Below are 21308 nucleotides of genomic sequence, written 5' to 3' on the forward strand. Positions count from 1 at the left end.
GACGAATCCAGCTCTTTCAGAGGCTGCGCTATCGCAAGCTATCACTCGAATTGCATAATTTCGCGGCGCTTCTACGATACCGATCGTACAAATTTATCCCTTGGGAATTCAAACACTACCCACGTAATGTAATGGCCGCGATACACTTCCACGTAATTGCTAACTCGATACGTTTTCCTCTTTCCGTTTATACACACAGACACACTCTGGTAATTACGTCAAGAATTTTGCGTAATGTTAAGGGCTATGATTTGCGTAACTGACGGCTCGCTGTTATGCAATGGACATTGACGATGATACTTCGGTTTAGTGCTTTAATTACTGTTGTAGTTGGTGTTTTCTTTTAACTTGAAATTTAAATTTAAATTAAAATTACATTTTAATTCACGGGAAAAGTTTCGAGCAATCAGCGGTTATTAAGTTACTAGAGAGGAAATATTCAATTTTTTATTTAGCATGAAATTGGAATACTTTTTTTTTGAATAATTGATTTTGTAATCTAAAAAATTAATTCAAGTTTTGATTACTAATTTTACTGTTTTAATTTTTTATTTTTTTATATTTAAATATTTAAAACAATGTTTAAATTTTTATTGAGCGTAGAATTAAAATACTTTTTATTTTATTAATTTTATTAACTGAAATTTTATATTTATTTTTGAATATTTGAAATTGACTTTAATAATTATATTAATCTTTGATAAAATTTTTCATAAAATAATTTCTATGCAATCTACTTTCTCTATAAAAAAAAAGTTTTTACTTTAATTGATAAATTTTAAATACAATTTATTTTTATAGTTAGTGAATAAAAGAATATAATATAAAAATAAACTGCATTGAAAAGGATGTCCATTAAAACATTAAAATAAGAACCACTCAAGTTAATAATTCCGACAAAAGAAATTTAAAAAAACTTCATTCTCGAATTATATTTTAAAACTGTAAAATAGAATAATAAAAGTAAAAAAGTATAATATTCTAATGTAAAGTTATTTTAGCAAATATTATCCTTTTAAAAACTAATGGAATTCACCGGTGTACTAATTAATCCTCGACATCGTCCACTTTGGAGATATTTCCCTACATTAGCACTCCATTTAAATAATCTAAATTTATAATTATAATTTATTTAAATTTAAATAGTGAATAATGTGACTTGGCATTTAAAACATTTGTAAAATGGGCTTCAGTATCGTAACTCGTAACTGTGCCACCACCTAAAATGTTTAAGTAGAAACAGAGACCTGCGGATTTTACTATTTTACTCCCAGAGTATAATAACTACGGCTCTATCCAGCATCCACCATCCAGTTTCATCGCTCCAGCGGGTCTCTGAAATATGACTCAAGCACCGTCTCGAATCTACAGCCAGAAAGTGGAAGAAAAACAAAAGAGTGTACCGCTGCCAGCGCATTTATGCATACACACTTATATACATAGACATATATAATGTATATAGTATGTAATATATATAAATATAGTATCAGTATGTACGCCGAGTGCAATTAACCGTAAGACTGCGCCATAGTTTCACCACATTTTCTTGCTTATCTTTTTCGCCCTTCCCGACTTCGACTCCGACTCCCAAGTGTCATTGTATTATCCGACGAAAAAAGTACTTTCCAGCTTTAATAATGTGTAAAAAAGTAACTCGTTGACGTTAATAAGCTAGCTACCGTCGAGCGTACTATGTATGAAAAATTTCATTTACTTCAGTTTTCATTATTCGCTACTTGTCGAGGATCAAATTTTTATTTAAAAATAAGTAATAAAATAATAGTTTTAAAAATTTAAAGACATGTTTTAATTTTTAATAAAAATTAAAATTTAAAAGCAGAAAATAATTTTTAGTACATTTGAAATAATAAAAGTGATTAAAAAAAAAAATTATTTTATTGGCTGTAAATATTTTATTCACAGATATTTTTAAAAGTAAAATTATTAAAAAAATTTTCAACTTTTTATTTTGCAATAAAATCATTTTTTTGTTAATAATCCATATTACTAAGAGAATAAGAAAAAAATGGGTTTTTATGGTTAAATTTGGTATCATTAGAAAGGTCTTGACCTGGAGTTGTGCCTTTTCAAGGTTTCATATCATTCTCACCAATAGTCAATTTATGATGATAAGTATTTAGGCTGCATTCGAAAATGCTCTATCTTTAGATGCATAATTAAGAAATGACCTTGTATCGTGTGAACTATTGACATTTTTAAAGAAATAAGCTCATCCCGATGTAACACTCATTGAGACCTTTCATTTGAGTACCCACATCATTTTTTCATATATTTATATATATTATATATATTTATACATGAAAAATATATCAAAATACATGTAGGTACTCAAATGAAAGCTCTTGATTAGTATAACATCGAAATGAGTTTATATCTTAAAAAATGTCAATAATTAAGAAATGACCTTGCTATCTTGTCTCCTACTGTCATTTTCAAAGATATAAGCTCACCCTGACATTACGCTCATCGAGACCTTTCATTTGAGTACCCATATTAGTTTTTTATATATTTTATATATCTATATATATTATATATATGTATATATGAAAAATATGTCAAAAATGCATGTGGGTACTCAAATGAAAGCTTTTGATGAGTGTAACATCAGGATGAGCTTATATCTTTAAAATATACATTATATATATATATATATATATATATATATATATATATATATATATATATATATATATATATATATATATATGTATATATATATATGAAAAATATGTCAAAAATGCATGTGGGTACTCATATGAAAGCTTTTGATGAGTGTAACATCAGGATGATCTTATATCTTTAAAATATACATTATATATATATATATATATATATATATATATATATATATATATATATATATATATATATATATGTTTATATGAAAAATATGTCAAAAATGCATGTGGGTACTCAAATGAAAGCTTTTGATGAGTGTAACATTGAGATGAGCTTATATCTTTAAAAACGTCAATATTTAAAAAAGTACAGTGCAATTTAACAAAAGTCATTATTTAATAAAGTAAAATTTTATTTATTTATAGTTCACATAGTGACGGCAAGGTTGCTAGTTTTTATTATTTATTAAATATTTTTATTATAAATAATCCTGGTCAGAATATTAAAACAAAATAAATAAATAACTGTATTGTCATTGATCCTCGATAAGTTTAGAAATGCTAAAATAAATCAGAAGTTTATAAAAATGTCGATGAAAAATTTATCTCCATAAATAGACAATTCTAATAAAAGCGTGTTAAAAGATGAGCATCAACTCCGTAGTTGCCTTCATCGCTTTAATATTCTCTACAATAAAAATATCGCCGGGTGGAATTTCGCTCTCCTTAAAAGACTCGGGTAGTCGCGAATAATCCAAAAATATTTCAACAAAGAAGCGCAGCAAGCTCTCAGACTTTGAGAGCAAAGGCTCCGTTGAATTTTTTATTTTTATTTCTTTTTTTTCATATAAGCAGTCGCCTACTTTTAAATATTTTTCATAGACAGCACATACCACGCTCGGAAAGACGAAAAAATTAACCTGCCAGAAGCGGGAGGTAAAATAACACCGTGAATTTATGAAGACAAAGCTTGATACCGAGATAAAGGAGCGTAAAAAGATAGCAAGAAAGAAAAAGAGGACGGGATGAGCAAGTACCGAGCAAGCGAGTGAGTGAGTGACTCTCTGAAGGAGACAAATAACACGCCAGTGCCTCGGATAATTAACGTTCAGCTGTCAAACAATGCAAATCTAATTGTCGAATGATTAGGCTCGGGTCAAAGCGTAGATGCCTGCTGGAAATTATACTGGTGGGTCCAGACGAAGACAGAGGTGGGTGGAGGCTTTTGCAGAGAGAGAGGGAGAGAGAGAAGAGGATTCTCTGGCAGAGGAATTCCCTCGGGCAATAGGAGGATATAGAGGACACATGGGAAACGAGTACCAAGGAGGATTACGAGGGTGCAATGCCAGCGGCAACGTCAGCGCTAAAAGCTAATGGACGATACTCGTGCCTCTGCTGATGGTTGTCTCTTTTACTTTATTATAAATATAAATATATCCAATGTCTTGATTTATATTAATATCACCAGTCCGGCAGTTTAAGTCGGAAAGCGTCTGCTTATCATATCTTAAGCTTAAGCTCGAGCTTCATTGTCGCCGCTAAAGACTCGAAGGACGAAGACACAAGAGTTAAATTAACCCTCCGACTGTCTTGTTGCTCCCGACATCCGACGTCAAAGGAATATTTAATGAATTAAATAAGAGATGAAACGAACGAGACAGCGAAAAAATGAAATAATTCTCACTGAGCTTATTGAAGGTTGCAATAATTGGTGCAGAGCCTCCGTAAGCTTTAATGTAATTATTAAATCCCATTCGCGGGGTAATTAACTAAGTCGGTACAGAGGAAATTTATTGTGAGGAATTAAAAGGACGGGTATTGTTAATATATAGATGGGAGCTACAAAGGATGGCATGCAAATGAGGGCTTAGAATATGCTCAAGAAACCTCCCATTGGTTATTGTTACGCTTCATTGGTAGATGTATATGTGATCGTGGAAGGTAAGTACACTCGCGACTTTGTTAGATTATTTAATCAGCCGGGATCCGATATGAAAGATTCTGAGTAATAAGTTATATAAGTACTCGGGATTAGAAAACTTATGTGGATTTTTAATTTTTTGGGTTTGTTGTTATTTATTTTGTGTAAAGAGGGAAGGTAAATTTTGTCTCCGGGGTATTTGGATGGTAAAATGGGATTTTTTATAGTTGCTAAGGTCTTGACCTCAATTTGTGCATTTTCAAGGTTTCATTTTTGTTTTAGGTAGTTTTTTAGATAGTTAATTTATTACTAGCAATCTTGCAGTCACTATGACTTTTTTTAAATTTCACTGTACTTTCTTGAATATTGACGTTTTTAAAGATATAAACTCATCCCGATGTTACACTCATCAAGAGCTTTTATTTGAGTACCCACATGCATTTTATATATTTTTCATATATTCATATATATAAATATATGAAATATATGAAAAATTGATGTGGGTACTCAAATGAAAGATCTGGATAAGTGTAACATCAAGATGAGCTTATATCTTCAAAAATATTATTAGTTGACACGATAGCTAAGTCAGTTCTTAATTATTGATATTTTTTAAGATATAAGCTCACCCTGATGTTACACTCATCAAGAGCTTTCATTTGAGTACCCACATGCATTTTCATATATTTTATATATATACATATATGTAACATATAAATATATGAAAATTTGATGTGGGTACTTAAATGAAAGATCTGGATAAGTGTAACATCGGGATGAGCTTATATCATTAAAAATGTCAATATTTCACAAGATACAAGGCCATTTTTTAATTATTTATCTAAAGATAGAGCATTTTCGAATGCAGCCTAAATACTTATCATAATAAATTGACTATCGGTGAAAATGAAATGAAACTTTGAAAAGGCAAAAATTCAAGTCAAGACCTTCGCAATGACACTAAATTTCACTATGACTTTCCTGGATACAAAAATTTAATTAAAAAACTGAGAATAAAATTTTTTAAAGGGTATATTTATATTTATAAAGAAAATTTTGTATTATTAGAAATTTTTTGTCAAGTTTTAAGAATTTTTTTAGCTCTATAAATTTTTTAATTAAATTATTAATTTATTCTGAAATAAAATTACTAATTTAAAAAATCCAAACTATCTATATTGTGATTGAAAATATGGAAGAATAATTTTGCAAATTTTTTATAATTACAATTAGAAATTCTCTGCAGCCATATAGCGACTGCAGATTACTAGTTGTTATCATAATTATTATTATTATTGTTATATTATAAAAGAAAGTAAACAAAAAATGTGTTCTTTATCTTCCAACTTTTAGATTGATGGAGTGAGCACATATTTTTCCAACAAAACTGGCCAGCGAAAAGCATCTGCGGGAAGAAACCGAATACTTTTGCCGACTGACGTTGTTTAGCAAAGAACTTTCTTTTATGTTATCTATCTCCGCAAGAATCTGCTCAGCGAACAATAATATAAAAAAAAATATAATACAATAATGACTAACAAAAAAACATAATTCAGTTTCTTGTGAAAAAAATAATTTTTTTAGCTAATTTGCCGGTTCAACATGTATAATTTTTTTTCAGATCATGAGTATGTAGATCCTCAGAAAGTTATGTCATTTCCGAGAAATATCCGGGCTTATATTCTACCTCTGTACCTCAGTTAATAAAAGAGAGTATGACATTTCGTGGGAATATCGCCCGGGGAAGTTGACGACTATCCCAACGTCTGTCTTGTAAATATAAAATATATTCACTGTGTTTTCTTTTGCGTGGATAATACATGTTAACTCGGGTTTGAATTTTTATAAAAATTATTTTTATAAAATAAAAGCCCCCTTTCAAAGGAATTTTGCCTATGTTCGCTAATGTGTACAGATAGAATGAAATTTTTATTTTTTTATTATTTACAGAAGTTTATAGAGCGGTCCAACGATCAACGTCCACTTTGCCCGTCATTTTTGTTTGATATGACGTCAAATAGAGCCGCCGTGTGGTATGACATCCCTGAGAGAAATTAATTAAACCCGGTTATGTTATTGGTCTCTGAAATAGTAATAAGCGAGAGAATTTCATCCTTTTTTAGTAATTTTCCAAGCGTAGAAATATTCTATCGCGTAAATACGGTAATAGAATAACCATAAAACATGAATAACTTTAATTTGTCCGCCCGTAACGTCAATCATTATTGCATAAATTTTAATCAAAATTCAATTGAATTCAATCAATCTCCCGTCTGGATTATTACGTTATAATCATAATAATTAATAAATTTCATATTAAATTCATAAATACCAAACAAATTTCTGAATGTAATATTATAATACCAAACATCTTTATATATTTGTATATAATTATTTGCATAAGTTTGCAATTTAATTCCCGTGATTCGTTTTCGGGCAGAATTTCAATATCATATTACATAATTGATACCAAAAGTTAATTATTTATCTTCAGTAAATGTTAAATATTTGCTGATGAGTATTACCATGTTGTTTAATTAAAAATGTGGGAGTAAATGTAATAAATGAAATAAAAAAAAGAGCTATTTATGTAATGAGAATACGGCATTAATTTATCTCTATCACAGTGGGCATTAATGAAGAGTAAAAAATGAAATTTTTTGCACTGAAAACGTAATTTTTACTATTTTGATCATTTTGAAGAGCTACTATTTTTGAACTAATCGAAGGATTTCGCTCATTTTAAGGCTTATGCAAGCTAATTGTCTAATGAATTTGTATACTAAATTTCATTAAGATCTGTTGAGAATTCTCGATAAAATAACATTCATAAGTCGGTTGTACTACATATTGCCTGAAAATGGTTCAATAGAACTCTTAACTTTGATAAAATAACTAAAAATAGCCAAAACGTCAATGCTGTATACGGAAAATTAAAGGTAATTTGATGAGCTTATACATTAATTTATCAAAAATTAGCTATCTCATTTCAATCAAAAGTTATACATCAATGAAGTCACCGAAAATGTGATTTTCACTATTTTGATAATTTTGAAGAGCTGGCATTTCTAAACTTATTGATGGATTTCGCTCATCTTCAAACTCATTCAAGGTTATTATCTAAAGAATATGTGCAACAAATTTCATCTCGATCCGTCAAGAACTGTAGACACAATCGTGTTAACATCTCGTGCAACGTGCACTGATGGAAGGATTTGTTTATATTTAATAAGATTTATTAACTGTTAACAAATGATTTTTAACATCATAGGATTTAATAAATGTTTATTAACAGTTAACAAATTATTTATTAAATACGATTTATTAAATGTTAATAAATATTTGTTAACTGTTAACAAATATTCATTAACAATTAATAAGTAATTTATTAAGTACAATTTATTAACTGTTAATAAATATTTATTAATGGTTAATGAATAGTTGTTAACTGTTAACGAATATTTATTTAAAATTAAAAGCAAAAATAGCAATTTTCTTTTGAATAGCTGGAATACATGATAATAATTAAATTCACTAAATAAATTAACCTTTTTAATATTTAAAAATATAAAAGATAATTATGAGCTGTGATAGAATTTAGTATTTTACAATAAATGTTCTTATAATGTAATATAATTAATCCAAATAATTTATAACGATGATTTTTGTTTATAAGCAATCTTCATATCATATGACATTGCAAGCGAAACAAATTCACTCAACAAAATATTTATTGACTGTTAATAAATGTTTGTTAACTATTAATAAATACTTCTTAACTATCAATAAATGTACTTTCCTCCCAAATAAATATTTATTGAATATTAAAAAATATTTATTAAAATTTAATAAATTAAATAATTGTCTTCAAATAAATTAAATTATTAATTGTTAATAAATCCTTCTATCAGTGTTTTATATTACATAAATATATAAATTTTTTAACTAACGTTATTTTTGAGCTTTACTTAACTAGTTCAGAGATATTACGACAAAATTCCGACATGAGGACCAATGAAAAAGATTGATTTCTATGAAATTTACCTAAAAAACTAGGAAAACGGTTGACCCTAAAGGCCATCCCTGCAACTTCCCGCTCATTTCATACTTGCATTTATTACTTTTTTGAGCTTTTCGACCTCAAAAATATAATTTTCATATCATTTGGAGCTCTCCGAGCTCAAAAATCTGCTAGAAGTTGAATAAAACACTATTTTTCTAATTTTTAAACCGCAATAACTTTTGAATGAATGAACCGATTTTTACGTGATTGGTGGCATTCAACGCAGTTTTTAAAGCCTCATAAAGAACTTTAAGTTTAAATTGATCGAACAAGGAATTTCAAAATAATTCCCAAAAAACGATTTTTTCGATTTTTTTCGTTAACGATAACTCACGAACGAATTAACCGATTTCGACCGGGCTGGCAGCAATCGACGTGTTTTTTTATGTTAAGAGCTGATTGGTTTTTGGAATCGATCGGTAAAGTCATTTGAAAGTTATTCCAAAAAAACCACATTTCAAAAAATTTTTTTTTGCAGTTTTTTTGAGATTTCTCAAAATCTACTGGTTCGAATCGGTCCAAATTATGGTCAAAATCTAAGGTTAGTTAAGCCCTTTCGAATGGTTTCAACCGCAATGAAATCGGTTAAGCCATTCAAAAGTTATGAGGTTTACATACGGCCGTACACACACACACACACACATACATACAGACGTACGGACATCATTGCGGAAACATTCGGGGAAGCTTCCTAGGACCTCAATACGTCAACATCCGTTGAAAACTCGATTTTCGAAAAACGGGGTGAAACCAATAACTTTCCGATTTTAAAAAATTTTCAATTTTCTTAGCGGGAAGTTAAAAAAAAAAAAAAAGAGCAATTTGTGTAATGAGAACACGGCATTAATTTATCTCTATCACAGTGGGCATTAATGAAGAGCAAAAAAATCCGAATAAAAAGCTGTGATCTGGCAAAGTTCAGCGTTGCGTGTGATCACACCCGACAAAATATATCACGGGCTTGCAATTCAACAATTCTTCATTATTTAACTCCTCTTTGCTCTTCACATCTCACTTATCAGGTGTCACTAGCTTCTGCTAGCATGCAAAAATAATCTTCATGGGGATTAATCTGAGGAGAAAGTCACGCGAGGAATCACACTGAGTATAAACTTTAGCTCGAACGCTTAAAGCTGAATAAATAATCCGGCTAGTGTGGAAAATAGAGGGAAGATAAGGATGAAGATATCTCCGGGAGATTTGATTTGAATAAACCTTGAGAGTTTCTGGAATAATAATTTGTTGACAGTGTTGATAGCAGATGTGGAGATAATTGGACTTACCGTCAGCAAGACTCGACTCGGCTGTTAAACTCAACCCAATAAAACCAACGATCATCCAGATTAACAAGCTGACACGCAAATTCATTTTTCTGGTAAATCTGCGGAAGCCCTTGGATGGACCGTGACCACTTTTAAGGGGAATTACTTCATTGGTAACGACTCTTTTTGTCCCTTTGGTGGTAAAAAACTCGAAAATAAACTTTGTTTACGTATCACCGAGCGTGTGTCCGAACTACAACGTGGTGAGGCGGTAAAATCCGTCGCGGATCGCACCAAGGTGGTAGTCCAACGGTTACTGACAGAAACACGACGTGAACGCGTGTAACCGCGCAGGCATACCTCGAGTTTCTCACCCCCGCTTGAGCTTCCCACCACCTACGCGGGCTTATGAACAAGACTACCTCCACGAGTCTGAGTATTTCCCATGCCGTATACTGTTACTGTTATATTCCCAATCCTGGATTGTTATTGTTATTACTTTGTTTTGAAGCTCATGTCCATTAATATTGTTATGTTATGCTCTCCTCGCGTAAGCGTTGTTAGGTACTAGCTACTGCTGAGGTTGATGAACATGGTGAACCTAATATTTAATTATTAATGGGCTTGATATGAGATCCAGCTGAGAGTAATTATTATGTTTCACGTGGGCTTATTAGTCTTTAAAAATTCTAATGTTTTATTTTTTAGTAAAATAATATTTTTTGTTTTAAAAATTTATTTTTTAGTTTACTATGTTTGATATTTTGGATTGATTTTACATTAATAAATTAATAAATAAATAAACCCATTTATCAAATCATGACAAATTAAAAGTTAATATACAAAAAATACTTTGGGTATAAATCAAACAGCACCAATGTATCTGTCATTACTGCAAGCTTGTGCTTCAATACAAAAAGGATGCTAATTGGAGTATTTCGATTAATTAAAGTAATTGATGCTTGTGACTTGTTACATAGATACCTCATGATTGATGATATCAAACAAATAATATTTAATAAAAAATTAAACGACATTCTGAATTTTATCATAAAAATAATTAAACTCAAAAATTATCTGAGCGATTAAATTTTAATAAATTGCTTCAATTTTAACACTAAAATATAACAAGAATTTTAACTTAATCTATATTGTTAAGATACATTATTAAGAAACGGACCTTGTATCTTGTGAACTATTGACATTTTTAAAGATGTAAGCTCATCCCGATGTTACACTCATCAAGACCTTTCATTTGAGTACCCACATCAATTTTTCATATATTTATACATATGTATATATGAAAAATATATCAAAATGCATGTGGGTACTCAAATGAAAGCTCTTGATGAGTGTAACATTGGGATAAGCTTATATCTTAAAAAATGTCAATAATTAAGAAATGACCTTGTTATCTTGTCAACTATAATGACATTTTTAAAGATATAAGCTCATTTCGACATTACACTCATCGAGACCTTTCATTTGAGTACCCACATCGATTTTTCATATATTTATATATTATATATATGTATATATGAAAAATATATGAAAATGCATGTGGGTACTCAAATGAAAGCTCTTGATGAGTGTAACATCAGGATGAGCTTATATCTTTAAAAATATCAATAGTTAAAAGAGTACAGTGCAATTTAACAAAATTAAGAAATTATCTTGTATCTGGTCAACTATTGACATTTTTAAAGATATAAGCTCATCCCGATGTTATACTCATCAAGACCTTTCATTTGAGTAACCACATAAATTTTTCATATATTTTATATATTATATATATATATATATATATATATATATATATATATATATATATATATATATATATATATATACATGTATTTATGGAAAATATATCAAAATGCATGTGGGTACTTAAGTGAAAGCTTCTGATGAGTGTAACATCAGGATGAGCTTATATCTTTAAAAATGTCAATAGTTATGAAAGTACAGTGTAATTTAACAAGTCACGGCAATCACATAGTGACTGCAAAGTTGCTAGTAAATATTTATAATAATATAAAACATTGCAAATAATAATAAACCTTTGAAATTAATTTCCAATTTTAGATTTGAATTTAGTCCAAAATTTACACAATTTTTTCATAAATTACTTTTCTAATATAAAAATTTTTTTAATTGTTATGGATTTTTTTTTTTAGCTAAATTGCTTTGAAATATTGAGCGTAATAAGTTAAAAGTTCGATGTCACTAAAATAAAGAGTATTCTATAGCGAGTTACTAATGAAGCCTGTTACGAAATCCGAGAGAGTTAAACGCAATTGTTATTGTATTTAAATAATAAATCGGCAGCGCAGAAGCGACTGCGACTGTTTATGATTATTTAACGTCAGGATTATTGTACAATAATTATACCGATCGTTATTGTACTCTTGTGACAAGAGTAATGAGCTTGGAGCGTGTGTCTGACAGTGGTAACGGAAGCTATATATAGGATATATCGAATATATGCAGTTGGCGGTCTGCGAATAAGGGATGAGAAATAACACGCGAATGGTAGTCTGTATTTGGAGAATTTATCGTCGAGCCGTCCTCGATGAGCATTATCCAGGATCCCCAACGCTGTCACCACTGTTTCCATTATCGGTGACATTATGGGCCTTCTCCGGGGATAGTATCGCTGACACCTCACAACCTCGGCCTCCTGTGTACGTGAATTTCCAAGGGAAGCTTCGGAGCAAGCCGTCTGATCCAATATAGTGGCGCTCAAAGGGAACGCCATTGTCCTGATGCCGAACAACGGTGACAGCAGGATCGTGGGCAGAGCTGATCGAGCACAACAAAGGGAGGATCTTGTTAATTCTGGACCAGTTGTGGACTAGAGACCACAAGCCGCTGGATATAAAGGTAGAGGCAGAGCTCAAGCTGAAGCTACCCAGAAGAGGATTCACCAAAAGCTCTCTCTGCTTTCTGACCAACAAATCCCGGCTGGCAGTTTGCTTTTTCATTTCTTAAACTTTTCTTGCTAAGCGTGACAGTATTGTAAGGAGACTTTGCGATTCACTTTGGACTTTGGAAACTCCAGATCTTAGAGCTGTCCAGCGAAACCGAGGATGTTAGACGTCGATCCTATAATGTATTCCGAAAGTCTTTTTAAATCTGTACAGCCATCCAAGTTTTCTTTACAGTCCAGCTACAGAATTGGAACCAACAATTGAGGAAGACGTGGCTTGAGTTTTCATAAAGAATACCCAAACTCTCTTTACTATATTTGTTTGAGTGTAGGTGGGTTTTATAAGGATTGCGGATAATAGATTGAAGAAATAATTGAGCTGTTTTTTTCTTTTTATTTTTTGGTTAAAAAAGAAATTTCAAAGCTTTTTACTTTGTAAAAATTCAATCTTTAGTTTGAAATTTTTTAATTGATAAGAAAAAATTTTTAATAATTTAGAAAGTTTATGGATTATTTAAAATATTTATCAAAAATATTTTGAATCTATATTATTGAGAGAATAAGAAAAATTTTGTGGCCAGTGTATTTATATGATAAAATGGGTTTTTATGGTTAAATTTGGTATTATTAGAAAGGTCTTTAAAATAAATTATCAATAATTTAATCAAAAAATTTATAGAACTAAAAAAATACTTAAAACTTGATAAAAAATTTCTAATAATACAAAATTTTCTTTATAAATATAACTATGCCCTTTAAAAATTTTTGTCATTTTTTTAATTAAATTTTGGTATCCAGGGAAGTCATAGGATAAAATCGGTTTTTTTTTTAGTGAAATTTAGTGTCATTTCAAAGGTCTTGACTTGAATTTGTGCCTTTTCAAAGTTTCATTTCATTTTTAACGATAGTCAACTTATCATAATAAGTATTTAGGCTGCATTCGAAAATTGCTCTATCTCTAAATACATAATTAAAAAATGATCTTTTATCGTGTAAAATGTTGACATTTTTAAAAATATAAGCTCATCCCGATGTTACACTCATCGAGACCTTTCATTTGAGTACCCACATCAATTTTTCATATATTTATATATATTATATATATATGTATATATGAAAAATATATAAAAATGCATGTGGGTACTCAAATGAAAGCTCTTGACGAGTATAACATCGGGATGAGCTTATATTTTTAAAAACGTCAATACTTAAAAAAGTACAGTGCAATTTAACGTCATTATTTAATAAAGCAAAAATTTATTTATTTATATTTCACAAGTCCCGGAAGTCACATAGTTGCTGCAAAGTTGCTAGCATTGTATTAAAAAAAATAATTGAATTAAAATTTATTTTTTAAATATAAAAAATCATTTTAATATTTCTAATCCCGTAAAAAGTATTAAAAAATTTTAAATCCTTACTGCCGCATCAACAATGGATAAAAAAAATAAAATTTATAATTTTTGCTTACAAATTAAAGAATTAAAAAATTTTCATTGGCGTGTATATGAATAGAAAGAAATTTGGGGCGAAAAGAGGAAGGAAGAAAAAAAAATAGTTGGAAATAGAAATGAAATAAAACGGCTAAGAAAAAAGCGGCAGTGAGACTGGCAGCGAGCAGTTAATTCAACTCCGGGTCACGAAATCCTGGAACGTTGAGTCATTGTTCAAAGACGAGAAGTCGCCGTAAAAAACCAATGAACAACGAAAGACGGAGAAGGAATAGCTTGAAATAGGTGTTGTTTTCTCTCGGAGAGAATCAACCCCGTCCGGCACCAGCAGAAACATTCCCCGTCCAGGACTTTGATCTCTCTCTCTCTCTCTCTCTGCACATCACGTGTAGCGCCGGAATCCAATTTTCTCAGCAGTTAGTAGTTACCCGTAATTAGTGTGTCCCGCTTAGCTTTACAATTGACAAGCGTCTGGTATACACAAGTACAAATTTTCATCCACCCCGAGTTAATGGAGCTTCATTAAATTGTTATTACAGTCTAACGAGAACCCTCCCGGACAATTGAAACTCTCTTTTGTTGGACTCGCCTCTATCACATGCTTCTGCTTCTATTTTCTATCCAGTCTATATACATACATATAGAGGCTAGTTCCTGTCTCTAATAGCTCCTGTGTTCATGTTCATGTTCGTGTTCACACCCCCGCTGTTGATTGTTACCGGCTACTTAAATTCCGTCTGTGCTATCGTGTTTGGGCAGCTTTTAATTTTTTTTCACTTTCGGGCTGATTCGCTTTTTATCGGAAAGTTTTGATATGAGTTTTGTTTTGTCACCTGGCGCGACTACGAGGACAGGAAACAAAGAGCACGTGGTATAGACACATAACACACAACATCGATCCGATAAATATATCTACTCGTATCTATACTCATCGTATGTAGTATGTAGTATGAAGTACATAGCATGTTCCGTACTCTATATCCAATGGAATATGGTGAAAATTCATATATAAATAAATATATGTATTGATCGGTGTTAGTAGAGCCCGGCCGTCCAATGCACTTTCAATTATCCACATGACAACCCTTCAAACTCATCGCTTCTCTTCGACAGCTGATTTATACCCTTTTAAATTCACAAGTTAATGCGGTAATGATGGTCAGCTGCAGTTAACCACAGTTCTATTGCCTTTTAATAAAACTTGTCGGGTTAATATCTGTTGGAAAAATCGCGGCTTGTGGAAAAGTTTTAGTTTTATTTGTAGGTGGAAAAAATTTAATGTAACTTTTTTTTTAGTTACTTATATGAATTTATGGGTGAAAAGTTTTGGTAATTGTATTAAAGTCGAGTTTTTTGGTTTTTTATTTTTAAAAAATTGAATAACAACGCAAACCTGGAAACCATCCTGCAACTACACAAACCGAGAGACCTAAAGACAGCTTACACCTTAGGGTGCGTCAAACACTGAGAGAAAAGTGCATAGTTAACTGAATCATAACATCACAATTATGAAAATATAGTTTTCTGAATTTTTTTTTGTAGTTACTCAAACTATGCATTAGTTTAAGTAACTATTGATAAATAGTTATATCGACTATATTTTAATAAATATGTTTTTGTTATCGTGTTAAACAAAAAGTTATTAGGTGACTGAAAGGTTTTTACGGACAATGTCTCAGATAGCTAAACTGGAAGAGCCCTTAGTGCGTAACTAAAAGATCCGGGTTCGATTCCCGGTCCGAGCTATCCGAATTATTTTTTCTGTTTTCTGAGTTAAAGTTAATCAAGATGGCTATTAAGCTGATATTTAACTGAAAATAGTTTAAGTAACTATCTATTGGGGTTCAATATAATAAATAATGTTAGGTACAAGAACTGCAATTGAATAGTGGTGATGATATTTAACTAGATTTTCCTAGTTCAGTTGATCATATTTTTCTCTCAGTGAAATTTAATCTCTAAAAGCAACCTTTTAAAATTGGAATTTTGAGTTCCGCTTTTAGCAGGAGTTAGGTTTGGGCATTTTCTGAGATATTTTGATGTGTCAGGATTTATTTGATATTCACATTATTTTTTAACAGTAGTTCTGTTTAAGCATTTTTTCTGGAATTAAAAAATTTCAAAATTTGGCCAAACGAAGCTCCTGTTAAAAAGTTCTGTGAATGTCAAATAAATCGTGACACACCAAAATATATTAGGAAATGCCCAAATACAGCTCCTGTTAAAAGCGAAACTCAAAATTCCAAATTTAAAAGATTGCTTTCGAAGATTAAATTTTGACGCACCTTATTACACCTACATATAATAGGCTTATTTTGCAAACTAAGAGAATCGAATTTAACTATTAATAACACATAAATTAACAATTTATTTAAAAATTTTACTTGTATTTATCTTAGCGAACTCCATTGCACTTAATTATAATTTTTAAGAAAGCAATAAACATCATTCAAAAATTGAATTATTTAATTATTAACTAATTTTTTAGTTATTTTCTTCTTCTTAAACCTGATTTTAGAATTATTCATTAAAAATTTAGAAAATTCTATATTTATATTTCAATTAAATAATTTTTTTCTTTATTTATTCATCAAAATTTTTTTTATCATTTCTAAATTATTAATGAAATTGAAATTTTCAAATTTCTAAAAAATATTTTCATCAATACATTATAATTTTTTTTTTTTGTTTTAAATTGTTCTACTTTTAATCTACAATTAAAAAAAAATTTATTAATGATAAAAAATCAATAAATTACCTTAAAATTGTTAATCAAAAGTTAAAATTTACTTTTTAATTCACCAAAATATTAAATAAGTGCAGTAAAAATTTGTAAATTTTTAGAATTTAAAAATAAATTTTTTGGCAAGTTTAATTAATCGTTTTTAATCAGAAAATTTACAAAGAAAAAATAAAAAAAAAAGAAGAAATATCTGATTAAATTCAATTCTTCATCGCCAAAAATAGACAAACCACTTCTCCAGAATTTCCAACTAACACAATATAACATTTGCCCTAATTAAGCACCTATCAGCACATATCATAATAGTAATATCCATCCATCAATTGAATGTAGGTCGAGAGTAATTAAATGATGAATAAATCTTGCCTTGAAAGTTAAGAATAAGCCTCTTGCTTTGAAAAGTGCATTATATCTCTAAAAAGTGACTCTTAATACGGATTATTCAGTATTTCACCAAAGACTTGCTTCGGTTTTAACCCCGAAGCAGCGGATGAAAGATGAAGAGGCGACTGTGAATCCCAGGCAATTCAGTTATTATAGAATCAACGAGGCGAACACAAAAAAGGAACTAAACATTATCGGAAAGTATTCAAGTTCATAAAACGAGGACTCTTTTCTATTCAACTGCAATAAAAAAATTTATTATATTTTTTACAATTTAATATCTTTTGTCAGAATTTATCGTACAAAAAAGCAACACTCAAATCGATGTTAAGCTCACCTAACTGAATAACCAAGAGCTTCGATTATTTCTTTCTTGAGGTCATACAACAGTAAAGGAATTATTTAAATTTCCCAAAAGCTAACTTAAATTTTAATGTTGATATTTATTAAATATTAAAAAAAAAAAAAGTTTCAAAGAACCCAAGTAAAATCTCCGTGAGCCTCTTTCGGTAAGGTAGGAATTAAATTTACCATTTCAAAATAAATTGTTTATTAAAAAATAACCTATTTATAATAATTATAATTAAAATTTTCCTTTTTTCTTGCTAGATTTTTCTTTATTTTTAATTTTTTCAATAAGCGGCTTGTACTTTTCTTGCAAAGCGACGACAATATCAGGAGCGCGTTTCATCAATTCTTCCTTGGAGGTCTTGCAGCCATCCAGGAGCCAGGAGTCTTTGAGAGCGTTGATGGTATGAGCAATCAGGAGTGGATAAGTGACATGAGGCTTGAGATCATGACCGTTTACCGGGAACTTGGGCGGGTTCCACTCTTCAAAGGGTTTGAGAAGCTCGAACTTTCCCAGGTACTTGATGACTTCCTTGATGTACTCCTTGGTGACCATGGGCTTGTTGGATTTGAGCAGCTGGCACTGAAAGGGATAGAGAGGATAGGGCAAGAGCTCATCATCACGGTGCGTGGTCACAAAGACAGCCAGGTCTCTCTGGTAAGCAGAGAGCTTCAATCTTTCGTGGAGGTTCATCGCGTCGTCCGGATTCTTCAACATAGCGGAGATCATGGTGATAGGATGGAGCTTGTGTCCTGCAGCGTGAGCTCTCTCGCAGATTTTTCTAAAGTTCTCCAGGTTATGGTGCTTCGGCAAGCCGATATACTCGGCCATATTGCACTCTAGCATCTTGAGCGTGAGCTCAACCGCGAAATTTCCTTCCAAGATCTTGCTCCACTCCATCCAGATCCTCTCGCCGGAAATCCTCTCCAAGCCTTCGACATTTTCCACGATTGCTTTGATAGTAGCTTCGTCGTGGTTGCTGGGATTCTCAGCGATCCTGCCGTAGAACCTGAAGTACCTGAGGATCCTGAGGAAGTCTTCTTGGATCCTGGTAGCTGGATCTCCAACAAAAGCGATCCTTCTGTTCTTGAGGTCCTCGTAGCCGAAGAAGAAGTCGAACACTCGCCCGTCCAAGTCTAGGTACATCGAGTTTATGGTCAGGTCGCGGCGACTCGCGTCCAGCTTCCAGTCAGTGGTGAACTCGATGTCCGCATGCCGGCCGTCGGTAACCACGTCGATTCTTAAGGTGGTGATTTCAAAGTTTGCGGTATCGTTTATTCGAGCTGTTATGGTCCCGTGCTTCTCACCTTTGGTGTTCAGCATTCTGATCCCTTCGAAGGTGAACAGCTGCTTCATCTCGTCTGGAGTTGCGGTGCTTGCGAAGTCCAGGTCCTTGGGAGTTATTCCCATTAGAATGTCCCGGACTGCTCCGCCCGCGATTCTGATCTCGTGGTTGTGTTTTTTGAATAGGGAGACTAGGGTTTCTAGTTCTGGGGAAAATATTGAACGGAACTCGGGAGAGTCTAGCTTGGTTATCACCGGGTCGGCTCTAGAGGCTGGCATTGCTGCGTCTGTATACTGTTTTACTCGTTTCCACTTTACAGAGTCTGATACAGCTTTTGATAGGTTCTGAAATTATTAGTGGTGTTAATATACATTGGATGACATTATTTGTCAATTTTTTGGATTTTATGACAAGTAAATTAATTATATGAAACTAAACTTAGCCGACATTTAATAATTTTTGATTTTTTTTTATATTAATTAAATTGAAACCTAAGAAATGTTTTTAAAAATTTGCGCGGATAATTTTAAAAATTTTCTACATGTGTAATTTTTTTTTTTTTAAGATGTCAACATCTTAAGATCAAAATTCTAAGATAGCTGATTTAATTTTGTTATAGTTTATTATAAAAAAAATTACAAGTGTCTGCTGATTTTAGTATCATAATCATATAAATTAAAAAAAAAAAATAACCTAACCTAGATAATTGATATTGTTTTAATTTTTGACAGCAAGTTAATAAATTATAAAAATTAAAAAAAAATAAATTTTTTATATGTTAACTCTTATATTTTTTTATAGTACTCAAGAAATTAAAAAAAAAATAGATGCTTACTGTCAATATTGTATTTTTATATAAAGAGGTTAAATATTATTAATTTGAATACTTACTCGGCACTGAACACAACTTGATACTGTTTTTACTTGTTTTAATAATAGTGAGAGTACTGTCATCACTGATTTCTTTTTACATTAACATTATTGTACAAATAAATTATCACGCGTTATTTACGTTTTGTTTATCGGTGTTTTTTTTTCTTTTTCTTTCTGGAAAGTTAGAATTTTCATTGAGCGACGATTGTTAAGTGAGAGTTACTCATTGCACTGCAGTAAATGAAGAAATTTTGTTGAGCGAAAAGGTAGTTTGCTTTGTTGCCGACAGTCAACAGACAGATGTCACTAGCTACTAAATTCTTGTTGAAGTATTATGAATTATATTCATGAGCAGTTCTTAGATATAAAAATAAAAATTCATTTGATGAATTTTCAATGAAAAAAAAAGTAAAATTCTTGAGGAAAATGTGTTTGATAAAAATGAAAATTAATTTAGAAGATATTTGATAATTTTAAGATTTTTTGTGACAAATAAATTATGGTTTAAAAAAATTGGCATAAAGAAATTTTTAAAAAATTAAAAATGCAATTTTTTGGAATAAATTTTTGTTAAATAAAATTAACTCTATACATTTTATTAACAATTAAAGTTAGGTTACCGAAATTCAATCTGTCGCAACAATATGTCGAACGTCGACAGTAAAAAGATATCCGAACAAAAACAGTTTCACTGTAAAAAAGTCGCGCCAAGTCCACGTTCATAAGACTATTAGGAAAAAAATTTTTTTTTTCCTTACAAAAAGATACAAAATAAAAAAATTAAAAAATCCGAGTAACCGATATGATTGTATATGATTTTCGGAAATTAAAAAAAATTTTATTGTAAATTTAAAAATTAAAAAAAAAATTTTAGAACGTACTTGGTGTGCGTCATTGTGTATTTCAATTTTTTTAAAGTCCTAGTAAATAGATTTTACGAATTTCATTAAAAGTAAAATATTTTGCAACCGCGCACACTAAATACGTTCTAAAATTTTTTTTTTAATTTTTAAATGTACAATAAAATTTTTTTTAATTTCCGAAAATCATAAACAATCATATCGGTTACTCGGATTTTTTAATTTTTTTATTTTGTATCTTTTTGTAAGGAAAAAAAAAATTTTTTTCCTAATAGTCTTATGAACGTGGACTTGGCGCGACTTTTTTACAGTGAAACTGTTTTTGTTCGGATTTTAGTATTTTTTGTAATTATAATGAAAATTTACAATTGATAACAACTTAAATCTCGTGTTGACTGCATTTTTTACTGTAAACTATCCCCTTGAAGCTACAGTTTACGTAGATGTAATTCCAGTGCACCCTGGCGGCCATAGATGCAAGCTATGAATCACTTTTTTTTACTGTAGTTGCGTGTCTATAGGAAGGATTACTACACATTTTTATTTTAT

General features: G+C 30.7%; 2 protein-coding genes across 3 annotated transcripts in view; both read right to left on the bottom strand.

Annotated features, from left to right (window-relative positions):
- Positions 1–10223, bottom strand: part of LOC123275406 — an 80798-nt gene extending 70575 nt beyond the window's left edge. For both annotated transcript variants that reach the window (XM_044743508.1, XM_044743507.1), the window contains exon 1: positions 9907–10223. In XM_044743508.1, coding sequence (XP_044599443.1) covers positions 9907–9991 — 85 coding nt within the window. In that variant the 5' untranslated portion in view covers positions 9992–10223. The remainder of the gene's footprint in view (positions 1–9906) is intronic.
- A 7731-nt stretch (positions 10224–17954) lies between these two features.
- On the bottom strand, positions 17955–20079 carry LOC123275407 (CCA tRNA nucleotidyltransferase 1, mitochondrial). The gene is made up of 2 exons (XM_044743509.1): positions 19918–20079; positions 17955–19370 (listed from the first exon to the last, which is right to left on the bottom strand). Exons 1-2 carry the CDS (start codon positions 19978–19980, stop codon positions 17976–17978), a joined length of 1458 nt encoding a protein of 485 aa, XP_044599444.1. The 5' UTR covers positions 19981–20079; the 3' UTR covers positions 17955–17975.
- Positions 20080–21308: the final 1229 nt, after the last annotated feature.

The sequence above is a fragment of the Cotesia glomerata genome, linkage group LG1 (assembly GCF_020080835.1).
Source record: "Cotesia glomerata isolate CgM1 linkage group LG1, MPM_Cglom_v2.3, whole genome shotgun sequence".
In the NCBI taxonomy this organism is placed as follows: Eukaryota; Metazoa; Arthropoda; class Insecta; order Hymenoptera; family Braconidae; genus Cotesia; species Cotesia glomerata.

Bases quoted from the DNA above. Each gene is read 5' to 3' on its own strand.
- LOC123275407 (XM_044743509.1), bottom strand. From the start codon at position 19,980: ATGACAGTACTCTCACTATTATTAAAACAAGTAAAAACAGTATCAAGT. The intron at 19,371-19,917 runs GTAAGTATTCAA...TAATAATTTCAG, and splicing joins CAAGTTGTGTTCAGTGCCGA to AACCTATCAAAAGCTGTATC.